The sequence below is a fragment of the Oncorhynchus kisutch genome, linkage group LG19 (genome assembly GCF_002021735.2).
Source record: "Oncorhynchus kisutch isolate 150728-3 linkage group LG19, Okis_V2, whole genome shotgun sequence".
Taxonomy (NCBI): domain Eukaryota; kingdom Metazoa; phylum Chordata; class Actinopteri; order Salmoniformes; family Salmonidae; genus Oncorhynchus; species Oncorhynchus kisutch.
Genome location: NC_034192.2, coordinates 5,527,967 through 5,551,151, shown reverse-complemented (window position 1 = coordinate 5,551,151; position 23,185 = coordinate 5,527,967). Strand labels below are relative to the sequence as shown.

Below are 23,185 nucleotides of genomic sequence, written 5' to 3'. Positions count from 1 at the left end.
TGGCCAATGGGTAACCCCGCCAACATACCCCAACAATTTCTGAAGAAGTGAGGCGCCTCTTTTAAAACGGTGCGTGAGGTAGGTAGCCCCTACTGACACCACCCACTCCCTGTCGGTGGGGTCAACCGGGGGTGTGTGCACCACACACAGGTTCTGCTTGCTGGTTCTTGACACTGAGGAAGGCATCACACACAATGTGACCTGCATGTCTCTGAAGGCTTGTGATTTTTCTCCTTTCGGGGGTCGTCACTGAAGTTTCTTAGTGTTAAATGTTGGACTTTTCTAACGTACTTTCTATTTCTCTCCCTCCCTTCAGGCGTGCATAGATGACAACGTGGACATGGTGACCTTCCTGGTGGAGCATGGTGCTGCCATCAACCAGCCCGACAATGAGGGCTGGATCCCCCTCCACGCCGCAGCCTCTTGTGGATACATGGACATAGCAGAGTATGTACAGCTGCTGGGCTGGAGGTGTCATGGCTGACGTGGCGTGGGTCCAGCTGGAGGCTCTTATGGAACTCTAGGGAATGGCTGGTCTCTAGGGCCCCCCCCCCCCACACACACACACACACACCCATTACTGCATTGGAATAACCCCATTATGTACCAGCCCTTTCACAATGTTGCCTGACGACTCACCCTGAATTAAATTCTGCTGCTCTGATCGCTACATACATGATCGTATACATTCATCGTGGAGAACAAATGTCATTTTGGCTGGTGCGACATGGCTGGCTAGCCAGGCAATTCACCTCGAGCAAAACCCATTTTTATCAATGGAGGCTGACTCACAGGCACATTTTCTCTCAATTGAACAAGTATTTATTTTGCATTGCCAAGTGTTATAAGGCTATTCCCTGAGGTTTATGGCTGGTTGAACACGTAATTGTTCGAATGCCTTTTCATTTGGAGAACATGCATTACCTCTGCCCAGACACATTTTGTTGTAAATCACTAGTCCGGTTAGGTCATCAGTTAACGTTTTTCTATTCAATCATCTTAGACTTTGAAATGCATTGCTAATCAATTCAATCCTAATAGCTGCTACTTATGGACTAGACAGCCTAAACTTGTCAGGGGTCACTGTTTTAAATGGTTTCTCCAAGGTGCATGAGTACATGTTGATTGGGGCAACCGCCTGTCAGATGGCCCCAACAACCTCGCACAAGTTCCTTGATGTAATCAATATAGAGAAATCGGGCTTAACCTCCGGCATCAGACATTACTCCAGTTGCTTTCCGATCCTTTCTTTCATTGTCCTTTTGAGGTAAGAAGGCTGTTTAACGGGATCAGAAACCGGGCCGGCAAGTAGGGAGATATTATCAGTAGATATTTTAAACCGGCTGAGAGCTGAAGGATCTCACTTGCACTCATTGTGCAGTGACCTGTTTTACTTATCTGTATTATATTACAGGAGCCTGGCATGAGCGTTGTTATCCCACAATCGCACCCTGTGCAGTCTTGCTGCCCAAGTTAGAGTAGAATTATCATACTACGCTACCAATGTCATTGATTGACAAATTCCTTTTTATTGTGTTTCATGAGCTGCAATTGGTGGTTGTAATACCAAGAGCCGCCGTATACATATTTCCAGAAAGTTCTATCCTTCAGACTTCCCTCTCACCCCAACGGCACATTATTTATTCAAAATAAGTAAAAAAGCTGTTGAATGTTCAGTTAAATCATTTTCATACAGTGGGTAGTCTACCTTATTGCTCTATTTTTCTCCATATCAGGACTGGGCTGTTGAAGACAAGGGCTCCCTTTACTTTCTCACAATGCAGTGAGGAATGAAGGAGAAATGTGAAGGGCCTTGTCTGATATGGATGACTAATGGAGTGCTCTGGTCTTGGGTGACTCTGGGACCTGATGTGCGTGGTAGGAGCACATAGCAGTGCCATTTTAGCCCACAACACTGTCCCCGTCATTCCCATAATGAGGCCTACAGAGCCGGAAAGGCAATGGCAGCCTTTTACGCCAAGCTCTTTGGTGTCGAACCACCAACCATCCGATGGCACTAGTTCTGAGTGATTTAACCAACACTTCTGTTATTTAAAAAAAAAACTAATTGAATTGGATTCCATTTAGTTTTTCTGTGAGCTCAATACAAAGTTTGTCTCGCGAGAAATCGGGTCAAGCCCAATTTGTGTGATATAGTAGGGAGTTGCAGTTTCCAACAGGCCAATAGTATACACAGTTTAGCGCAGGAAACATGGCAATGACTATAATCCATTGCGAGACTACTTGTCCAGTCTATAGTACAGACTGTCTGTGTTGGGTAGACCGAGAGAAGAGACGAGAACACTGATCGAGAGGGTTGCTTCATGGTATATCTACCTGAAAATACATGATCTATGTGATAGTTGGTATTCAGGAGTCATAAAAGTAGGCTTTATTTACTTTGACAATAACATTTTAAAGAATTTTACAGACAGCATAGGCAGCAGCTCTATAGAGATGAGGACTTGGAATGAAATTGGTCATCAAATGTAATCTAGAGAACAGACATTTTTTAAATTAAAGTAATGTAAATAAATTATTTTATACGTAATAAGCAGTTGGGCTGGGCAGTATACCGCTATTAATGCACAGACCGATATGTATTTTTACTTCACCCTCTAACAGTATTTCAATGTTTTGGTTTGTTGAATGTGAGGCACAACACCAGCGTGTCCGTAATGTCCATTTTTATAGTTCACTCCGTTTGCTACTTGCAACTCGACGCTCCTGCATTCCACTTCCCACACCCTGCCCCCTGTCACTCAAGGAGAGCAGTTGTTGGTGTTGCTTGGCTGTGTAGTCATGAGCACTTCACTTGCTGCTTACTTTGGAGCTAATGCTAACTGCTGGTTAGCTGGCTAGCTAAATGTAATCTGAGTTGGACCAAACCTAATGGCTAATTACAGCCTGAAACCAGTGCTGGTGTAGGCATAGATCTGCATGTTTGTGTAATGGTATTAGCTAGCTAGCTACATAAAGGGGAATATAACATCATATTGGGACCCCTGGGAAACACTGACCAACACTTTGGTTCCTTTCCTTACACTGGCTTATCCCTGGCTTATTCATTTATATCAAACAACAATGCATTCAAAGTGCTGCCCACTATATTCCAACTGTTGAATTACAATCATTATATTTCCATGATTCCAACAGTACACCAATAACCTATGCCTAGATATCTCATAATTAAAAAAAATGTTTTTTTTATACATGCCTACCTAGGTCGACCGATTATGATTTTTTTCCAGTGCCGATACAGATTTATTGGAGGACCAAAAACAATTACAACAATACTGAATGAACAATGAACACTTATTTTAACTTAATATAATACATCAATAAAATCAATTTTGTTTCAAATAAATAATGAAACATGTTCAATTTGGTTCAAATAATGCAAAAATAAAGTGTTGAAAGTAAAAGTGCAATGTCAAAAAGCTAACGTTTAAGTTCCTTGCTCAGAACATATGAAAGCTGGTGGTTCCTTTTAACATGAGTCTTCAATATTCCCAGGTAAGAAGTTTTAGGTTGTAGTTATTATAGGACTATTTCTCTCTACCATTTGTATTTCCTATACCTTTGACTATTGGATGTTCTAATAGGTACTTTAGTATTGCCAGCCTAATCTCGGGAGTTGATAGGCTTGAAGTCAAACAGCGCAATGCTTGAAGCATTACGAAGAGCTGCTGGCATACGCAGGAAAGTGCTGTTTGAATGAATGCTTATGAGCCTGCTGCTGCCTACCACCGCTCAGTCAAACTGCTCTATCAAATCGTAGACTTAATATAACACACAAATACGAGCCGTAGGTCATTAATATGGTTAAATCGAAAACCAAACGTTTATTCTTTCAGTGAAATACGGAACCGTTCTGGCATCCCTAAATCTAAATATTGCTGTTACATTGCACAACCTTCAATGTTATGTCATAATGTAAAAAATTATGTACAATTCTGGCAAATTAGTTTGCAACGAGCCAGGCGGCCCAAATTGTTGCATATACCCTGACTCTGCGTGCAATGAACGCAAGAGATGTGACACAATTTCCCTAGTTAATATTTCCTGCTAACATGAATTTCTTAACTAAATATGTAGGTGTAAAAATATATACTTCTGTGTATTGATATACTTCTGTGTATTGATTAAGTTTATTGATAGCATAACATCATGTACACTTAGCATCAGGAAGCTTGGTCACAAATCAGAAAAGCAATGAAATTAATCGTTTACCTTTGATCTTCGGATGTTTTCACTCACGAGACTCCCAGTTACACAACAAATGTTCCTTTTGTTCCATAAAGATTATTTTTATACCCAAAATACCAACGTGTTTGTCATGTTATGTTCAAAAATCCACAGGATTTATTCGACAACGCAGACGTATATTCCAAATAATATCCATAATGTCCACAGAAACATGTCAAACGTTTTTTATAATCATTCCTCATGTTAAAATATATATTCGATAATATATCAACCCGAGTGTCTAGGTTTTTCAAAAACAGCGGGAGGAACAATGGCGGCTTTACTCAGTTGCGCAAATGTGTACCTTCATACTAATTTTTCAAAATAAAAGCCTGAAACTGTGTCTAACGACTGACACCTTAGAAGCCATTGAAAAAGGAATCTGGTTGATATACCTTTAAATGGAGGATAGGCTTGCATAGGAATAGAGGTTTCAAAATAAGAGGCACTTCCTGATTGGATTTTCCTCAGGCTTTCGCCTGCAATATCAGTTCTGTTATACTCACAGACAATATTTTTACAGTTTTGGAAACTTTAGTGTTTTCTATCCTAATCTGACAATGATATGCTTATTCTAGTTTCTGGGGCTGAGAAAAAGGCAGTTTCAAATGGGTACGTTTTTTAAAGCCAAAAACGAAAATACTGCCCCCTACACGCAAAAGGTTAAATCATCCCCTGTGATTCAATGATAAATTAACAGGCAACGCAGGACAAATTAGATAACAACACTGATATTACTAGTTTAACAGGTGATTATGTTAAGCTGGATCGTTTATTTCTAAGTTTAATACTAGCTAGCAGCTAACCTTGGCACCTTGCTGCACTTGTGTAACAGGTAGTCAGCCTGCCACGTAGTCTCCTCGTGGAGTGCAATGTAATCGGTGTCCAAAAATGCTAATTACTGATTGTGATTAGAACTTGAAATTGGCCCTAATCGGTCAACCTCAATCAAATACATGCATACATACACACAGTTGAAGTCGGAAGTTTAGCCAAATTTAAACTCCGTTTTTTCCCAATTCCTGACATTTAATCCTAGTAAATATTCCCTTTCTTTCACAGAACCCAAACTGCCTATGCACGTGCGTCACCCTACATTAAATTATTTTTATAGTCTCCCCCCTGCTTCTATAAACCAATGAGGAGATGGGAGAGGCAGGACTTGCAGCACGATCTGCGTCAGAAATAGAAATGTCTTCTATTTTAGCCCGTGGCCACTCCAATACCTTGACTTTGTCCTTAAGCCATTTTGCCACAACTTTGGAAATATGCTGCAATTGAAGAAACTTTCAAAGTTCTTGATATTTTCCGTATTGACTGACTTTAATGTCTTAATGATCTGACCCCCTTTTTTTCCCCCTGCCTAAAATGCTTAAAATGACACCCGATCTAACTGCCTGTAGCTCAAGGATATGCATTATTCTTGACACTAATTGAAATGGAACACTTTGAAGCTTGTGGAAATGTGAAATTAAAGCAGGAGTTTAACACACTAGATCTGGTAAAAGATAATACAAATACTTTTTCTTTCTTCATCTTTGAAATGCAAGAGGCCACAATGTATTCCAGTTTAGGCACAATTTTGATTTGGCCCACTAGATGGAGGCAGTGTGCAAAGTTTTAGACTGTTCTAATGAACCATTGCATTTCTGTTCAAAATGTATCATGTCTGCCCAAATGTGCCCAATTGGTTTATTGATACATTTTCAAGTTCATAACTGCACTCTCCTCAAACAATAGCATGATATTATTTCCCTGTAATAGCTACTGCACATTGGAGAGTGCAATTAGATTTAGAATAATTTAAGCTTTTTGCCCATGTCCTGGGAAATGTTCTTGCTACTCACATTAACTAAATCATCCCGTGATCATCAGATGACACTCATAGGACTTCATGTATGTTTTGTTTGATAAAGTTCATATTTATATTTTTAAAACATCTGAGTTTACATTGGCGCATTACGTTCAGTAGTTCTAAAATATGCGGTAATATTGCAGAGCCACATCAATTTACAGAAATACTCATAATAAACATTGATAAAAATACGACTATTATACATGGAACTTTAGATAAACTTCTCCTTAATGCAACCGCTGTGTCAGATAAAACATTTTTTACGGAGAAAGCAAACCATGCAATAATCTGAGTACAGCCTTTTGACAACAAAGCAGCCAAAAAGCTACCTGCCATATTGGGTAGTCAACATTACTCAGAAATAGCATTTTAAATATTCACTTGCCTTTGATCTTCATCAGAATGCACTCCCAGGAATCCCAGTTCCACCTTAAATGATTTGATTGGTTGGATAGTGTCCATCAGTTATGTCCAAATATCTTCTTTTGTTAGGGCGTTTGGTAAACCAATCCAAAAGCGCGTTCAGGTCGTGTCAGATGAAAAGTTCAAAAGGTTCCATTACAGCCCGTAGAAACATGCCAACCTAAGTATGGAAGCAATCTTTAGATGTTTTTAACAACTTCATTAATGTTCCAACCGGACAATTCCTTTGTCTGTACAAATTAAGTGGAACGTAGCTACCTTTCACGTGAGCGCGCCAGACCGAGGCTGTGGCACTCTGCCAGACCACTCGCTCAAAGAGCCCTTATGAGCCCCTCCTTTTAGAGTTGAATCCCCAATTAGGTTCTAAATACTGTTGAAATCTAGTGGAAGCCTTGGGAAGTGAAATAACTAATATCAACCTGTATCTTCAATGTTGGCCGAGTTGAAAAACTACAAACCTCAGATTTCCCACTTCCTGGTTGGACTTTTCTCAGGTTTTCGCCTACCGTATGAGTTCTGTTATACTCAGACATCATTCAAACAGTTTTAGAACCTTCAGTGTTTTCTATCCAATAATAATATGCATATATTAGCATCTGGGAGTTGGAGGCAGTTCACTCTGGGCACGCTATTCATCCAAAAGTGAAAATGCTGCCCCCTATCCCAAAAAGGTTAACATTAATCTTCAATTATGTTCCAACTGGAGAATTCCTTTGTCTTTAGAAATGCAATGGAACGCAGCTACCTCTCACGGGAGTGCGCGTCATGTCACTCTGCAAGACCTCAGTCAAACAGCTCTCTTTCTCTCCCCTTTCACAGTAGAAGCCTCAAACAAGGTTCTAAAGACTGTTGACATCTAGTGGAATCCTTAGGAAGTGCAATATGACCCCATAGACACTGTATATGGGATAGGCAAAGACTTAAACCTACAAACATCATGGTTGGATTTTTTTTTCTCAGGTTTTTGCCTGCCATATGAGTTCTGTTATACTCACAGACATCATTCAAACAGTTTTAGAAACTGTTTTCCATCCAAATCTACGAATTATATGCATATTCTAGCTTTTGGGCCTGAGTAGCAGGCTGTTTACTCTGGGCACCTTTCTATCCAAGCTACTCAATTACTGCCCCCCAGTCCCAAAGAAGTTACACTAATGGACTGTCATTTTTTTCTTTGCTCATTTGATCTTTTCTTGCCATAGTTTAGACTTAGACCTGTGGTAAAATACCTTCTGTATAGTACCCTAACTTGCCATAACACAACTGATTGGACATTCCAAAAAACATACTTTTAACATGGCACACCTGTTAGTTGAATGCGTTCCAGGTGACTACCTCATGAAGCTTGTTGAGAGAATGCCAAGAGTGTGCAAAGCTGTTATAAATGCAAAGGGTTTGTTTAACCCTTTTTATTGGTTACTACATGATTGCATATGTTATTTCGTAGTTTTGAAGTCTTCGCTATTATTTTACAATGTAAAAATAAAGAACACACTTGACTTGTACTGTATATCTCATGATATGCTGTTTTTACCATATCTCCCAGGCCCTAATAAGCAGTATTGTGTAGTCACCACCATCTTGCGACTTTTGGTAATTGTTTTATTCTGTTACAGCATTCAACCCACACTTTTTTTATTTCAAAATCGAAAACCAAGTACTTTTGATCAAACCCAACCGATCTCAAACACATCGCTCGGCAGTAGATGGCAGGGTGAACTCCTAACCACAAGGCCCAACCACACCTTGTAAAGCCCAGCTAAAATGGGGTGAAAGTGAATTTGAAGACAATGTGGAACTCTAAAATGTAATGGCGGTCGCTGAATCTCTATTACGAGGGAAGTTACCGGAATGCGCCGGTTTCAAGTGGTGTGTTCTAATGAGAAGGGTCTGCGTCTCTCCATGGCTGTAATTGGTAGCAGCAGGAGTCAAGATCTCCTGCTGTTCCAAGAGCCTCTTGAATCAGCCAGCACAGGGTGAGAAATCCATGAGGAAAAGATAATTGGAGCGTGATTGACCACACGGGTGAATCACTAGGCTAATTATGCAGTGAATGTGTGAACTAGTTGTCTGATTAGAGGCAGGGTACTAGAATGACAGCATGAACCCCTCAGGTGGTTAGGTCAGTGGAGGGATACAACAGTAAACCCCTCAGGTGAATATGGTGTAATAACAGACTGCAATTTGGGGTGTTTCTTGATATGGGTGTTCCCTGATATCAGGAACCTGCCATTGGTCAGTTCCGGCCTTATGCAACTGATGGTTTCGCGACAGATTTGTTGACACAGCAGGTTAGGTGAATTAGCATGGCAGGTTAGGAGACTGTTAAGGTTAGGAAAAGGGTTAGGCTTAGCTACAATGCTACAGTTGTTAACCAAATAAAAATGTTATTTGTCACATGCGCTGAATACAGCTGTTGTAGACTTTACCGTGAAATGCTTACTGACAAGCCCTTAACCAACAATGCAGTTCAAGAAATGGTTACAGGGGTACTGTTACGAGTGTGTGGGGTACAGGTTGAGGTCATTTGTACATGTATGTAGGGGTAAAATGACTGCATAGATGATAAACTGCGAGTAGCAGCAGTGTAAAAAAAAAGGGGGGGGGGGGTCCAGGTGGCAATTTGATTAATTGCTCAGCAGTCTTATGCCTTGGGGGTAGAAGTTGTTAAGGAGCCTTTTGGACCTAGACTTGGTGCTCCGGTACCACTTGCCGTGCAGTAGCAGAGAGAAGTCTATGACTTTGGTAAATGGAGTCTTTGACAATTTTTTGGGGGCCATCCTCTGACATCACCTAGTGTATATGTCCTGGATGGCAGGAAGCTTGGCCCCAGTCATGTACGGGGCTGTACGCACTAACCTCTAGTGCCTTACGGTCAGATCCCGAGCAGTCTGATGTTGCATCACTCATTTGCTTTTTAATGTGTTTTTTTAAATGTAGCCTAGACTTACAACCAGTATGACTGTTTGAGATCATCCTACAATTGTCCCACAATCTGTTTGGAATAAGCTATTTATTTTTATACAAGCTGACCAATAGAATAGTTCACCTTTTCTACTATGGGGGTTAGTAGATTGACAAAGGCTAGTGATTTTGCCTTTCGTTACTCGTCTTGTTGGCTAAGGAAAATGTGGACGATTATTCAAAGTGCGACTTTGGTAAGAAAGACCACACATTGTTGATCCTCAACTTGTATGTTCTGTTAATATGAATTACTAAAATGTTTAAATGCTGCTGGTCAAATGTCTGGCGCCACATTTTCGTAAAGGGAATCCCTGGTTATGACATACAGGTTTTCATAATATATTCACTCGACTGTTTCCCTGCAGGTGAACAACAAACTATTGACAGAGTTATGGTAATTTGTAAATGCATCTATTTTCCAATCCTGGTAAATGTGTCTTGCTAGAATTTGGACCATTTTTCTCTTCAAACCTTTCATAGGCCTACAGCAGTAGCTTTATATAGGCCTGAGATGGACATGATTTCCTAGGAATTTTGAGTGAACCTGTGTTCACCTGGGTTAAATAAGAGACTTGATCCATCTATATTGATTCAGTGATGAAGGAATTTACTACTACTGAGTGTTACTAATACTACTTGGACTACTATTTACCTGTCCTAAGTAAGTGTGTGTGTTTGTGCAGGTATCTGATTGGCCAGGGAGCCAGTGTGGGGGTGGTGAACAGTGAGGGGGAGACACCACTGGACATCGCTGAGGAGGAGGCCATGGAGGAGCTCCTGAAGAATGAGATCAACCGACAAGGTACAGACGGACCGCAGCACTGACTCACTGTCTGCCCCACACTGACCTGATAATCAACAACAACTTTCACTTCTGCTTTCAGTTGAACCATTGCCGGTCAAATGTTGTCCACCAAGCACATCATTAATGGGACTAAAACGACATAATGTAAATGTTTTTCATTAACGTTTCAAATTAGATGACTTTTTAATGACACACGAGTGCTGCTACTTTGCTAGCATCATTCTGTGTTTGCTACATACCAGGCAGGCAGTTATGCACTGCCTCTCCAAATAGACTGTTTAGGGATGAGAGTTGGTGTGTGTGTGTGCAATGGATCGTGGTACCTGCATCTAGGCCGCTGTGGCCTCCGGTCATATCAGGAAGCAGGTCTTGGCAGGCCTCCAGTGGCGTGCACTCCGCTTGGTTCAATAGCACTACAGCCTCCATGGCCAACATCTCACTGGTCTAGTATAATTCCCCCTTTACTACTTCACCCAATACCATGCTTACGTACATGATGTCCAGGTATGTCATGCGTGTACCATGTCATAAAGCATTTATGAAATCAAGTGAGACCCAGTCCCGGCAGCTTTGCCTCAGTGGAGAAGTTACATAATGGAGATTAATGCGATCCACTTAAACTGTTTCTCTTTGATTCTAAACTGGATGGAAGGCTTTTTCTATTTTTGGCCCTGTGTTCTTGAAATTATGAAATGTACCCCCCTCCCACCCCACGCTCTGGTGGGAGGCCTTGTTCAGACGTGCTAATGGCCCCTGGGACAAACTGCTCCTCTTCTCATGATGCTGCTGCGTTGTCGGAAGATTATGGCGCTCTCCTTCACCTAGTAGCCATTCCAGATTCACCTCATCAAATCCACTTAAGTGTGGCTGGACACCTTTGCTCTGTTTACGTTGTTAGCCATGCTAGCCACCAGCCATAATTAGAAGTTAGGTTGCAGCTTGTCAGACAGCAGGCCCACCCCCTCTGTTGTTTGCACCCTTCTCTGCTTCGGTTGCGCCTCCCGTAAGGTGTAGAGTAGAACTAGGTGAAATTGTTTTTGACGGTATGTTATGTTTTTTAATAATTAAAGTTCTACATTTGCTTTGAGTAGTGCGTGATCCTACAGTGGCAACACATTGAAATCACTTGGAATGTTTCTCCATTCTGTTTTCTACTGTTCAATTCAACTTCAACCGGAAAAAAATAATAATAATTAAATCTACATTTCCTGCACTCATTTGAATGTCCACACTGCCACGTAAAGGCTGCACAATATAGGCAAAAAAAACTAGGCCTTAGTTTTAACCAAATGTTGCAATTGTGATTTGACTACTGATTTAGATCAAAACAATTGGGTAAAATGTTATGGTGGGTATTTTAGTAGTGGGTATTTTGAAGTGTTTGACACGACAACGTATGAAAATGCCAGGGAGGAGTTGACAGGGTAGGAACCTAAGGGACCCTATAGTCTGTGCTGCTTTGACCATGCAGACTGAATTAAGGGTGTGTTCGTAAACTTCACTCGTGTGCCAGAAAACGCTCCGGGTGTTTGTAAATTCAGAGCATTGTCAGATGTTTGTAAATTCAGATTGTTTTCGTGCTCGGAGGGGTTCGAGCACACACTGGACGCTCTGGCCGAGGAGTAGTGTTGATCTGAGAGATCTGACCTCACAACGGCAGTCAAGCTAACTGGCTAAAATTAGCTAGCTTGCAAGTTAATTCCAGACATGAATGAGAGAACACATCACTCACCCTTTTACTTGCCCTAGCAGAGCTGGTTAAGCTGTTTTCATGTTATCCAGAGTGTTGGTGATTAACTGTGCTGCTGGCAACAATTTCAGCCGGTGTTTACTGACACCGGCCATATTCAGCAGGTGTTGAGCGTTCATAAATTCATCAGTTATTCTGTGCTTTGGCACACTCAGACGAGTGCTTGGAAATCGGAATAGATAGGGCGCGTTCGTAATTTCACTCTGGCTGTGTCTCGTGGTCAAGCAACAACAAAGCTCTCGAGTGACAGTGGGCTGTGCTAGGTCTGTGTGGAAAGTGGCATGGAGTGGAGAGGGATGACTCAAGTAGCGTGTCAACTATAAAAATGGACATTACACACAGCGTATCACATTTAACAAACCAAACCTACAAATACCTTTACAGAAGGTAAAGTACAAACCCAAACCGGTCCATGCAGCAGTAATGGTATATAGTTAAATACGTTATACAGCCCAGCCTTAAGTAGAACCAGACTAGCCCCAGTAACATGAACCAGGTCAGGGTATGAGGTGGAGAGACCTGGAGCAGGGCTTGGCTGAGGTGGTCAGAGCCCTATCCCTTTTAGCACTCCTCTAGTCCTAAGGGCTGAATGTGCAGAATTCATTCAGCAGTTATGACCTCTTCTCCTGTTTCGTTAGCATGCTACGCTACTTAAGATAATTATATAACGGAGGCGGGGTCTTATCCCACGGGAGCCCCACTCGTCTCAGCCGACTGCAGCTTTCAGCCGACTGCAGCTTTCAGCCGACTGCAGCTTTCAGCCGACTGCAGCTTTCAGCCGACTGCAGCTTTCAGCCGACTGCAGCTTTCAGCCGACTGCAGCTTTCAGCCGACTGCAGCTTTCAGCCGACTGCAGCTTTCAGCCGACTGCAGCTTTCAGCCGACTGCAGCTTTCAGCCGACTGCAGCTTTCAGCCGACTGCAGCTTTGTCTTCATTTGCTGTGCTTGATGGATATGCAGTCTGCGGCTTTGGAGCGGGACGTCAGCATGCCAGCTCCCAAGATCCCTTATTGACAGACACACAAACCCCTGCCTGCAGCACCAGTGTTGCATACCACTGCATTTACCATCAGTCATATGATAGACATCAAACCACCGGGCCTTTTTAACATGCAAACAATGCGACTGGCTCCACCTTCAGATTCCTTCTCTGCCTCCCGGACAGTTGCTCCACGCAGGCCAGGTGACTGGGCTTGCCTGTACCACCCCCCACTCCCTCTGTAGCTGCCCATAAGGGCTGTCTCTGGTGCCCCCCCCAACACACACACAGTTTCCCTGCTCAATTCCTTGGGGTAATTTTAGTTTTGGCTTGTCAACAGGTTTTCCCTCAGCTGAATTTAGTCCTGTGTTATCACATCCTCAGAGGTGACTTTCCTCAGAGGATTCACATGTTTGCTCCATGGCCGATTCTTTGGGATATTTTGGTTTTACCAGACCATATGCAGGCCTAGCTTTGAGAGAGTGGGAGGGAGTGTGGTGGGGACTTAATCAGTCAGTTTTCTGGTCTACTGGCTTTTCTCTCTTTATTTTCTCATGGTCCCGGTAGAAGGTGCAATATTCTCTTGAAAAAGCAGCTTGGAATGTGTCCAGTTCCTCCACCAGGCTGCTGTTTTGTGGTCCTACTTAGGATCTATTAGTCTCCCTGCCTTTTTATAGAACCAGTACAGGCTACTCCTTAAATGTCCCTGCTCTCTAGTAAGCGATAGGCCCGATTTGTAGCAGTTGCAATAAACATTTATACAGGCCAATTACTGCAGGGATAGTAATGTTGATAATGCATTGACTAATAGAGTTCCCCTGCCTTGCTGGTGCATTTGTAAAACATGCATCTGTGAGGTTGTGGACATCTCACCTTTTGTACCACAGTCCACCCGTTCCACAGGCTGCATGCGCGGCAGCCCAGCAGAATAAAGGACTAATTGAGATCCATTATGACAGCAGGGCATTGTGTATTACACTGTAATGGCATCACATGGACTGGACTAAAGTGCAACGCATTACTCAACACTGCAGCCATGGTGCCATCTCCCCCCAAGACCAGCCTGAACCCATTGAGTCACTTCTGTATTGGAAAAATCTCTGTTTCATTGGAACATTAATTTGTGCAGTGAGTCAGGGATTTGACTCATAGAGCCACACCCATCCCCCTTTCAAATGGGGCTTGTTTATTCCATGCAGCCAGACATCATAGTAACCCAAGGTGTCGTTGATGAAAGGGATGGCCATGTCAATGCAAAGGCCTGTAGATTAGCTAGAAGTGTTTTTGTCACAACCATTAACTCTTAATGCACAATGTGAAAGTAAAACCAAACTAGATGGACTGTGGTGAGCTGTAGCTGTGCAGCAGGATTGTTTTTTGGGCTGCCAGGAGTCAATTTCAGACCTGAGTCCTCTTAATTCCTTCTCACGATTGAAACGCAGCATGCAGACAAGCGGCGCTCTTGTCAGTGAATTTGGGCAGGAATTCTTGCCCAGGTCCCCTAGCTGACAGATCACCGTCTCATCGTCCCTTGTTCTCCACCGCTGGCCCCAGGCCTGAACTTCTGGTTGGAGTTAACTGCTCCCTGTCCATCCAGCCTAACACACTGTCAGACAGTTGAAATCTTTTGTCCTTTTAATTAGTCACGCTTCAGCTCGTTAATCTCGTCAACAATGACAGGTAGTGTTAACCAGCGCTGATTTAACTAATGTTGATCTATTTCTGAATAAAATCAGATTATTCCTGGACATTCTATTCGATCTTTGTCAATCTTGTTTATTTTTTAATTCTGCTTGACTGTCCTTGGCCTTCTCATGAATGGAAAAATTAAGTGACTTCATGAATGGATAGAAAAGAAAGTCCAGCCTTTTTTGCAAGAGCTGACCAATGAGGGATGACTGTGCATCATACGAGGAACCCTAAACCTATAGGATCAGCTGAAGTGTTGTTGGCTTCCACCCCAGAGCACTTATGCTCATTTGTTTATGTAGTTGAGCACAATCAACTCAGAGCTGAGTAGTCACACACCTTCACCAGTCGCTCCAAATTTCAGCCGTCTCGCGTTCCAGTCGAGTGTCAGCAAGACAATACACGCCTGTTCCTGCAACAGCCTGTATAGTGCCGGCCTATACCTTAGACATACTGACCCACATGGAAAACGTACTGTTTGCTCTGTCCCAAAGCAGTGATAACATTGACAAAATATTGAAATAAGCAATTTGTCAGAGGCCTCCAGTTAATGGAAAAGAGTGCTAGCTTTGCACAACCACAAGTGGATTATTTGCTTCAACTACATGCCTACATGGCTTGAATTTTGACACCTCACCATACAACGTATGTCAGATGTCCATAGCTCGCTTACACCACGGTGTAAACCGTAGGGAAATTTAGCCTGTTGTGTAATATTCCACAGCAGATTTCTGCTCTGTAAAGGGTTTCAGCTGCATTTTGACTTTTTCATCCATGGTTAGTTTCAAATGAAACTCTGGACTGTAGTTCCCAATTTGAGTGTGAGCATTCAACTCATTCACTTAAGGCCATGTGTGCCAAGCATGTGGTATGTCCAGTTTCAGCTAATTTCAGGGTTCTGTTTTCATGTCTTCTGTAATATATATATATATATATATACTGTAATAATATTTCTGTAATATTCTAATGTTAGTTCCCTGGGGTTGAATGCCAGAAAGGCAGCATTATTTCCAGACAGTTTCTGCCTTCTACTGCTAGATAATATCCAGTGTTTATAGGGACGGGCCTCTTATTTAAGTAGCCGTTAATCCACCGAGGCCAGACTAACAGTGGTCACCGTTAAACTCCGCCCCCACCAGGCGTGGACATCGAGGCGGCCAGGAAGGAGGAGGAGCGGATCATGCTGAGGGACGCCCGGCAGTGGCTCAACAGCGGAACCATCAACGACGTCCGACACGCCAAGTCCGGGGGGACCGCACTCCACGTGGCCGCCGCCAAGGGATACGCTGAGGTTTTAAAGTAAGTCCAGACTCCTTACCTCGCCTTTACCTCTAACAAGCTGTAGCCCATCTTTGGATTCCTTTTATATTCTAGACTTATCACCTTTTATTAACGCTGATTTAAAAGAGATTTCCACTTGTTATCGTTAGGTATTTGTTCTTAGGTGGATGCTGCTTATAGTCATGTCCCTTGTGGGATTTTACTTCATCAATGGTTATCAAAAGCCCATCTTCAGCTCTGTCCTGTCAGTACAGACAGACTGCCTAAGGGAGGGACTGCAGCACCCTGTCCATCTGCTCCTGGGAATGCAGCCAACAAAGTCTCCCACACACACTCCACTGCCATAGTTGGCTAACACTAACATCTACCATGTTGAGTACCAGATACTCAGAGGTCACTCAGAGGTCAACATTTTTCCTGTCCTGCAAGATGTTTATTGACTGAAATATGGGTCTTAAACCTTTGCACAAATGTATTTGCGCTTATGCAAATAGTTGATGGAATACTTTTTCATTTATTTTTCTTTGGGTTCTGTTTTTGCGTAACTAATACAAAATACAGCCATAATGCTGCCACAGTAACAAAAGCCTGGACACTGGCAATGACTGATAAGATTAGGTTTCAGCACCAAATCCAAGAAAACAAGATTAGCTAAATCTCAAATACTATTTTTGTTCCCCCTCCCCATCTGTTCCCCCCCAGGCTTTTAATCCAAGCAGGGTATGATGTAAATATTAAAGACTTTGACGGCTGGACCCCGCTCCATGCTGCTTCACATTGGGGCAAAGAGGAGGCCTGCAAGATACTGGTGGAGAACCTGTGTGACATGGACCTTATCAATAAAGTGGTGAGTAGTACTTCTACGGAGTCTCCATCCTCTATCCATACCCTCTAAGGTTCAGTTGAATATGGAGCATGTTCTGTACTGCACATATGTGCTTTTCTCATAACACTAGTTCTGAGAATTGTCTGTTTCCTCCTCAGGGTCAGACATCTTTTGATGTTGCAGATGAAGATGTCCTTGGCTACTTAGAGGAATTACAGAAGAAGCAGAATCTGGTAAGCCAGTGTGGCTAATGCTCACATAAGCGCTTTCATTTGAGCCTGGATGAACTGCATAACCTGTTATTATAGCTTTCAAAAGTGAAACTGCGGATCACTGGTATATGCCTTGCAGGTGTAAGCATAGCACAAGCCCTTGATCAAATCTGACAATTCTGTTTTTCACGGCTGAAAGTTTGGCGTTATGGTACTAACTGCCGTCAGTCATTAAACATTCTCCCGTTGCAGCTCAATAGTGAAAAGAAGGATGTTAAGAAGTCTCCCTTGATAGAGACGACGACCACCGGGGACAACAATCAAAATCTAAAATCCATTAAGAGGTAAATGTCCTGGTTGGGAAGGGGGGGTGACGTGACATTAGGTAGTCACTCGGTGAAATACAGTCATGTAATGGATTGTTAATCTTTTATGCATTAACCCCAGGTTAGGTCACCCACCCCCTCTTTTACGCTGCTGCTACTCTGTTATCTATGCGTAGTCACTTTAATGACTCTACCTACATGTACATATTACCTTGACTAACCGGTACCCCCGCACATTGACTCTGTACCGGTACCCCCTGTATATAGTCTCGCTATTATTTGACTGCTGCTCTCTAATAACTTGTTCCTTTGATTTATTTTTCATATTTTTTAAACTGCTTTGTTGTTTAGAGGTTTGTAAGTAAGCATTTCACTGTAAGGTCTACCTGTTCTATTCTGCGCATGTGACTAATAAACATTTGATTTGAGGTCTAGGCCACGGGGCAAACCATTGTTAAAGTGCCTGTTTGAAATACCATGTTTTCATTGAAAGTAGCTCCAAGTCATTGAGGCACCCTGATAATATGGAGGTTTATGGGTGTTACTCTGAAATGGTGCACACATGTCTTTGTAGTCTGATAATGAATCCATGCAGACTGAAAGTACCAAACATTCTGTGTGTTCCAGCAAAGAGACCCTCCTCCTGGAGCCCGAGAAGCCCGCCCTGCGCATCGAGACCCTGGAACCGGAGAAGGTGGACGAGGAAGAGGAGGGCAAGAAGGACCAGGAGTCCAGCTGCTCCAGCGAGGAGGAAGATGAGGAAGACTCTGAGTCTGAGACTGAAGCCGGTACGTTCAACCTACTGTAATGGTACAATAACCTCAATGGCAGGCAGGGTCTTTCTAAACCTTGACCTGATTTCAATCGAAGCCATTATCCCAGAGTCCAAGTCTGGAGTCTTTAGACCCTGTCTACATTAGTTGAACTGATTGTAAGAGTTGTAGATGTAGTCTTTTGAATGGTGTCTGTATACATTTGTTGTAACGACATGAACGTTGTTGGTTATGACATCCCCTATGGTCGTTAATCTTTATGAAAAAGTATAAACACAAACGACGGTCTGCATGACATCAGCTAAATATGGTCCAAAAAGCATACCTGTTCTATTTTAACACCAACAAACCCATCTGTTTTAAAAGTTATTTTAGTACTAAAACACATTTCTGAAGAGGGGTTTGGTGCTAGCACTGTAGCTTGCTACCTGGCTAATCAGACAATATCTTAAAAACAACAGTCTACTTGAGTATCATTTTATTTATTTTTTCCAACGACACTTGTCTGTAGACCATTAAAATAGGACATGTAGTTAGATGAAGTATAGACCCGTCTTTATGCATCAGTAACTCATACTGGCACCTCTATTCCTCCCCTCCAGACAAGAGCAAGACGCCTGTCCCTGTGAGCAACAGTAACGGCACTGCTGTGGTGCCAACGCCGACCAGCGTTACGGTGTCTTCCACCTCCCCAACCAGCCCCACTAACCAGGTGACTCTCACCTCGCCTGTCAAGAAGGTACGGCCTGGTGGATAGGTCCACTGCAGTCCTCCACTAGTCCTTGTCAGCCTCTTCTGCATAACTCTTTCTACAGTCACATGACTGACCAAGTGGTTCCGTGTCCCAGAAGATTGTTAGTTATAGAACCTAAAAGGAAGGTTTAACCGCTGATGCGTTAGGCTGTAACCTGTCATCCAGGATACATAGCGATGCCTAAGCTCAGTTTATGAATGCAGCTTTCACGCGAGGCCCTGAGATGAGACATCTGGACACCTCACCGGTATACAGATCGATATAATTCAATGTCTTATTTAGTTAAAGCGTTAACACAAACCCACGCTTCACGCTTGGCTCAAGTTACACAGAGCTTACATAAAGGGGGTTACGTTGGATTTGTCACATGAATAGTACAACACTTGTGTAGGTCTTGTTGTCACCACCTGCGGTACACTGAACAGACACAAGTGTCAGAGGCCCAGGGCGTGAGAGTTACGATTAGTTGAAGAACTGGAGATCTGGTCTTCAACAAGCATGGCAGTGGTTGTACATGGGGGTGAGTAGTCATTGCGCGATGTTAACGGTACACTAACACTGTTGGCCTTACCTGTGTCCTTCCAGGGGTCATCAGTCAGATATTTTAGCAGTGTTGATTATTACGAGACACAATGAGGATGGGATTTTATCGTTAAAAAATGGCCCCACAGTTTCCCTTTGTCTGCTGCCCTCTGCAGTGCAGATGTGGCGCTGCAGCTGACTGAATGTACTCGGTGACCTCAGTCCATATACTGTGTCTTTAAGTGTAGACCTGTTACTCTCTTCAGAGGGCACTTCTGCTTTATTCCCGCATAAGAACTGAGGCGGGGGACTTAACCACATTATCCTAATGATACTACAAACGTACTGTCTTTCCTTCAACACCACTGGCACAGTATCATTAAACTAGAAAAAATAAACTGTTACGCTACAAACAATTCCCGGTCTATACTACTACTGTTTTTACCTCACTTTGAAGTCACACATTTTTAAATGGTCACGTTTTTAAATTGTCAAGTTTTGTGCCCATGGAAATTTCTCCCATTGGATGTATCCTCCATCTGATTGCATTTTCTTGGACTCTGCATTCAAGCTGAAGTCCAGACTATGAAATATACCTATCACTATCCAAGTTATCCATATTTCCTGTTATCTCTCGTAGAAATGCCCTTATTCCCCTCCTACTTTATTGCCTAGCGCACACACACACACACACACCACAATGTCTTCTGTCTAACGAGAGTGATCAAAACAATTAACAATGTCCGCTTTGAGACTAGCATGGTCTTGTCTCTTCAAAAAAGCCCCGTGTCCTGCGAGAACGATCACTCACTCAACCAATAGAAACGATTGACCCCCTTGTCAGTAAACATTGTGTGGTGTGATCAGGCCTTAAAATATGTATTGTCTCTGTCTGTGCAAGGTACTGTCCGTCTTTGCTGCTGCTTCTGTCTCTACTCTGTTTCTGTTTCTCTTTGTCTCTGTCCGCCCCTCTCTCATCATGGCTCTTGTCTTGGTTGGCTTTAGTCTGATTATATTACTGCCCTCTTGCCTGTGGCGGAGCCAAGCTGTCCTGCATTATGGCGTCAAGGCTTGCGCAAAACTGGCATTTCTCTTGTGCCCAAAAAACCCATGGTGAGGCATTGGTGTGTTCCCAGAGTTATTAGTTACCTTGTTGCCTTCCCACCAAACAGCAACTTGCCTAATCACCTGACCCCAATAGCCCATCCAGTCAACACTCTTGCTAACCCCCCTAGTGACAGTCCCTTCCCCGCCAAAACATTTTATTTTCTGCATGTGTCTTCAAACACAGTTCTATAATGCTTTCTCTGTGGCTCATGTGCTCTAAATATTGTCTATTTGATGTCTCTCTAGCCATTATGTGTGGACTTAACAGCCCTCTAAACCCTAACAGGTTGACTTGAACCAGTACCATCCATCCATGCACTAACTGGAGTTTATCAGTGAATGGTGTTTAGTCTCTTTAGTGTCTGATTCTAGGCCTGCCACTGCTGCTGAGAGTAAGGAGTTTGTACTCTGTCCCTCAGTCAAAAGTCTAATACCGGAGTTTATTACTTTTACCTTTATTGTATCAGGGAGTCCCATTGAGTCCAATGTCTCTTTTTCAAGGGAGCCGTCGACCTAGACGTGGTTATGTTATTTCTAGGGGTACAAGTCACTTGTGGGGTCTCAAGCATGTCTCCAGACCTTTGGTTCCCCCTCCAACATGCGCCTCTACTCAAAACATCCCCTGCATTTTGTTGTGCTGCCAGAGATCAGACAGTAGCCTCTGCAGATTCATTCCACACCAAAACTCCTTTGCTTTTTGACCTCTTGATTAACCTCTGTGGACTGCTGTGTTCTTCACCCAAGAAAACTAAACCCCGGACTGCTGCCTTCGTCTGCGTTCTGAATAAACCCCCTTTATTAACGTGTCTAAGCTAACGGCTAACCACGAACCCCTCTCTCATCTCTCTCCCCCAGGTGGCCCAGCAGGTGTCCCCTGCTGGTAAGGTCTCTCCTAAAGAGGTCTCCCCTAAAGATAAACAGGAGGATGACAAGACGAAGAAATCGGACGAGTCCCCGGCGTCGTGGCGCCTGGGCCTGAGGAAGACTGGCAGCTACGGGGCGCTGGCGGAGATCACGGCCACCAAGGAGGCCCAGAAGGAGAAGGACACGGCCGGGGTGATGCGCTCGGCCTCCAGCCCCCGCCTCTCCTCCTCCCTGGACAACAAGGACAAAGAGAAGGTCAGTAGCTAACGAACACCACACTCTGACCCCAGGCCTCAGTGCCTGTCTGACCCTATAGGACTTAGCAACTCTGCCTAGAAGGCCAGCATCCCGGAGTCGCCTCTCCACTGTTGAGATTGGTGCTTTGCGGGTACTATTTAATGAAGCTGCAAGTTGAGGACTTGTGAGACATCTGTTTCTCAAACTAGACATTAATGTACTTGTCCTCTTACTCAGTTGTGCACCGGGGCCTCCCACTCTTTCTATTCTGGTTAGATACAGTTTGCGCTGTTCTGTGAAGCTAGTACACAGCACTGTACCAGATCTTAATTTTCTTGGTAATTTCTTGCATGGAATAGCCTTCATATCTCAGAACAAGAATAGACTGACGAGTTTCAGAAGAAAAGTCTTTGTTTCTGTCCATTTTGAGCCTGTAATCAAACCCAGAATTGCTGATGCTCCAGATACTCAACTAGTCTAAAGAAGGCCAGTTTTATTGCTTCTTTAATCAGAACAACAGTTTTCAGCTGTTTACATAATTACAAAAGGATTTTCTAATGATCAATTAGTCTTTTAAAATGATAAACTTGGATTAGCTAATACAATGTGCCATTGGAACACATGAGTGATGGTTGCTGGTAATTTACAACATTAACAATGTCTACACTGTATTTTTTATCAATGTTTAAAAAAAATGTGCCTTTCAAAAACAAGGACATTTCTAAGTGACCCCAAACTTGTGTGTGTGTGTGTGTGATATATATGTATACATATGTATACGTATATATGTATACATGTGTGTGTATATATACACACACTGCTCAAAAAAATAAAGGTAACACTAAAATAACATCCTAGATCTGAATGAAATATTCTTATTAAATACTTTTTTCTTTACATAGTTGAATGTGCTGACAACAAAATCACACAAATGATCAATGGAAATCACATTTATCAACCCATGGAGGTCTGGATTTGGAGTCACACTCAAAATTAAAGTGGAAAACCACACTACAGCCTGATCCAACTGATGTAATGTCCTTAAAACAAGTCAAAATGAGGCTCAAGTAGTGTGTGTGGCCTCCACGTGCCTGTATGACCTCCCTACAACACCTGGGCATGCTCCTGATGAGGTGGCGGATGGTCTCCTGAGGGATCTCCTCCCAGACCTGGACTAAAGCATCTGCCGTCTGTGGTGCAACGTGGCGTTGGTGGATGGAGCGAGACATGATGTCCCAGATGTGCTCAATTGGATTCAGGTCTGGGGAACGGGCAGGCCAGTCCTTTGAATCAATGCCTTCCTCTTGCAGGAACTGCTGACACACTCCAGCCACATGAGGTCTAGCATTGTCTTGCATTAGGAGGAACCCAGGGCCAACCGCATCTCATCTCGGTACCTAATGGCAGTCAGGCTACCTCTGGCGAGCACATGGAGGGCTTTGCGGCCCCCCAAAGAAATGCCACCAAACACCATGACTGACCCACCGCCAAACCGGTCATGCTGGAGGATGTTGCAGGCAGCAGAACGTTCTCCACGGCGTCTCCAGACTGTCACGTCTGTCAATGTGCT

The 23,185-nt window shown here is 43.2% G+C and overlaps 1 protein-coding gene across 14 annotated transcripts in view; it reads left to right on the top strand.

Annotated features, from left to right (window-relative positions):
* The window catches only part of LOC109910297 (protein phosphatase 1 regulatory subunit 12A-like), a 76,357-nt gene that overhangs the window by 25,635 nt on the left and 27,537 nt on the right, over positions 1-23,185 (top strand). For 10 of the 14 annotated variants that reach the window (XM_031798356.1, XM_031798354.1, XM_031798346.1 and 7 more), the window contains exons 2-11: positions 317-447; positions 10,174-10,292; positions 15,853-16,012; positions 16,697-16,841; positions 16,979-17,053; positions 17,285-17,376; positions 17,986-18,146; positions 18,734-18,870; positions 20,413-20,520; positions 21,370-21,633. In XM_031798356.1, coding sequence (XP_031654216.1) covers positions 317-447; positions 10,174-10,292; positions 15,853-16,012; positions 16,697-16,841; positions 16,979-17,053; positions 17,285-17,376; positions 17,986-18,146; positions 18,734-18,870; positions 20,413-20,520; positions 21,370-21,633 — 1,392 coding nt within the window. The remainder of the gene's footprint in view (positions 1-316; positions 448-10,173; positions 10,293-15,852; positions 16,013-16,696; positions 16,842-16,978; positions 17,054-17,284; positions 17,377-17,985; positions 18,147-18,733; positions 18,871-20,412; positions 20,521-21,369; positions 21,634-23,185) is intronic. The other 4 variants (XM_031798353.1, XM_031798352.1, XM_031798349.1 and 1 more) reach the window with 2 other exon arrangements.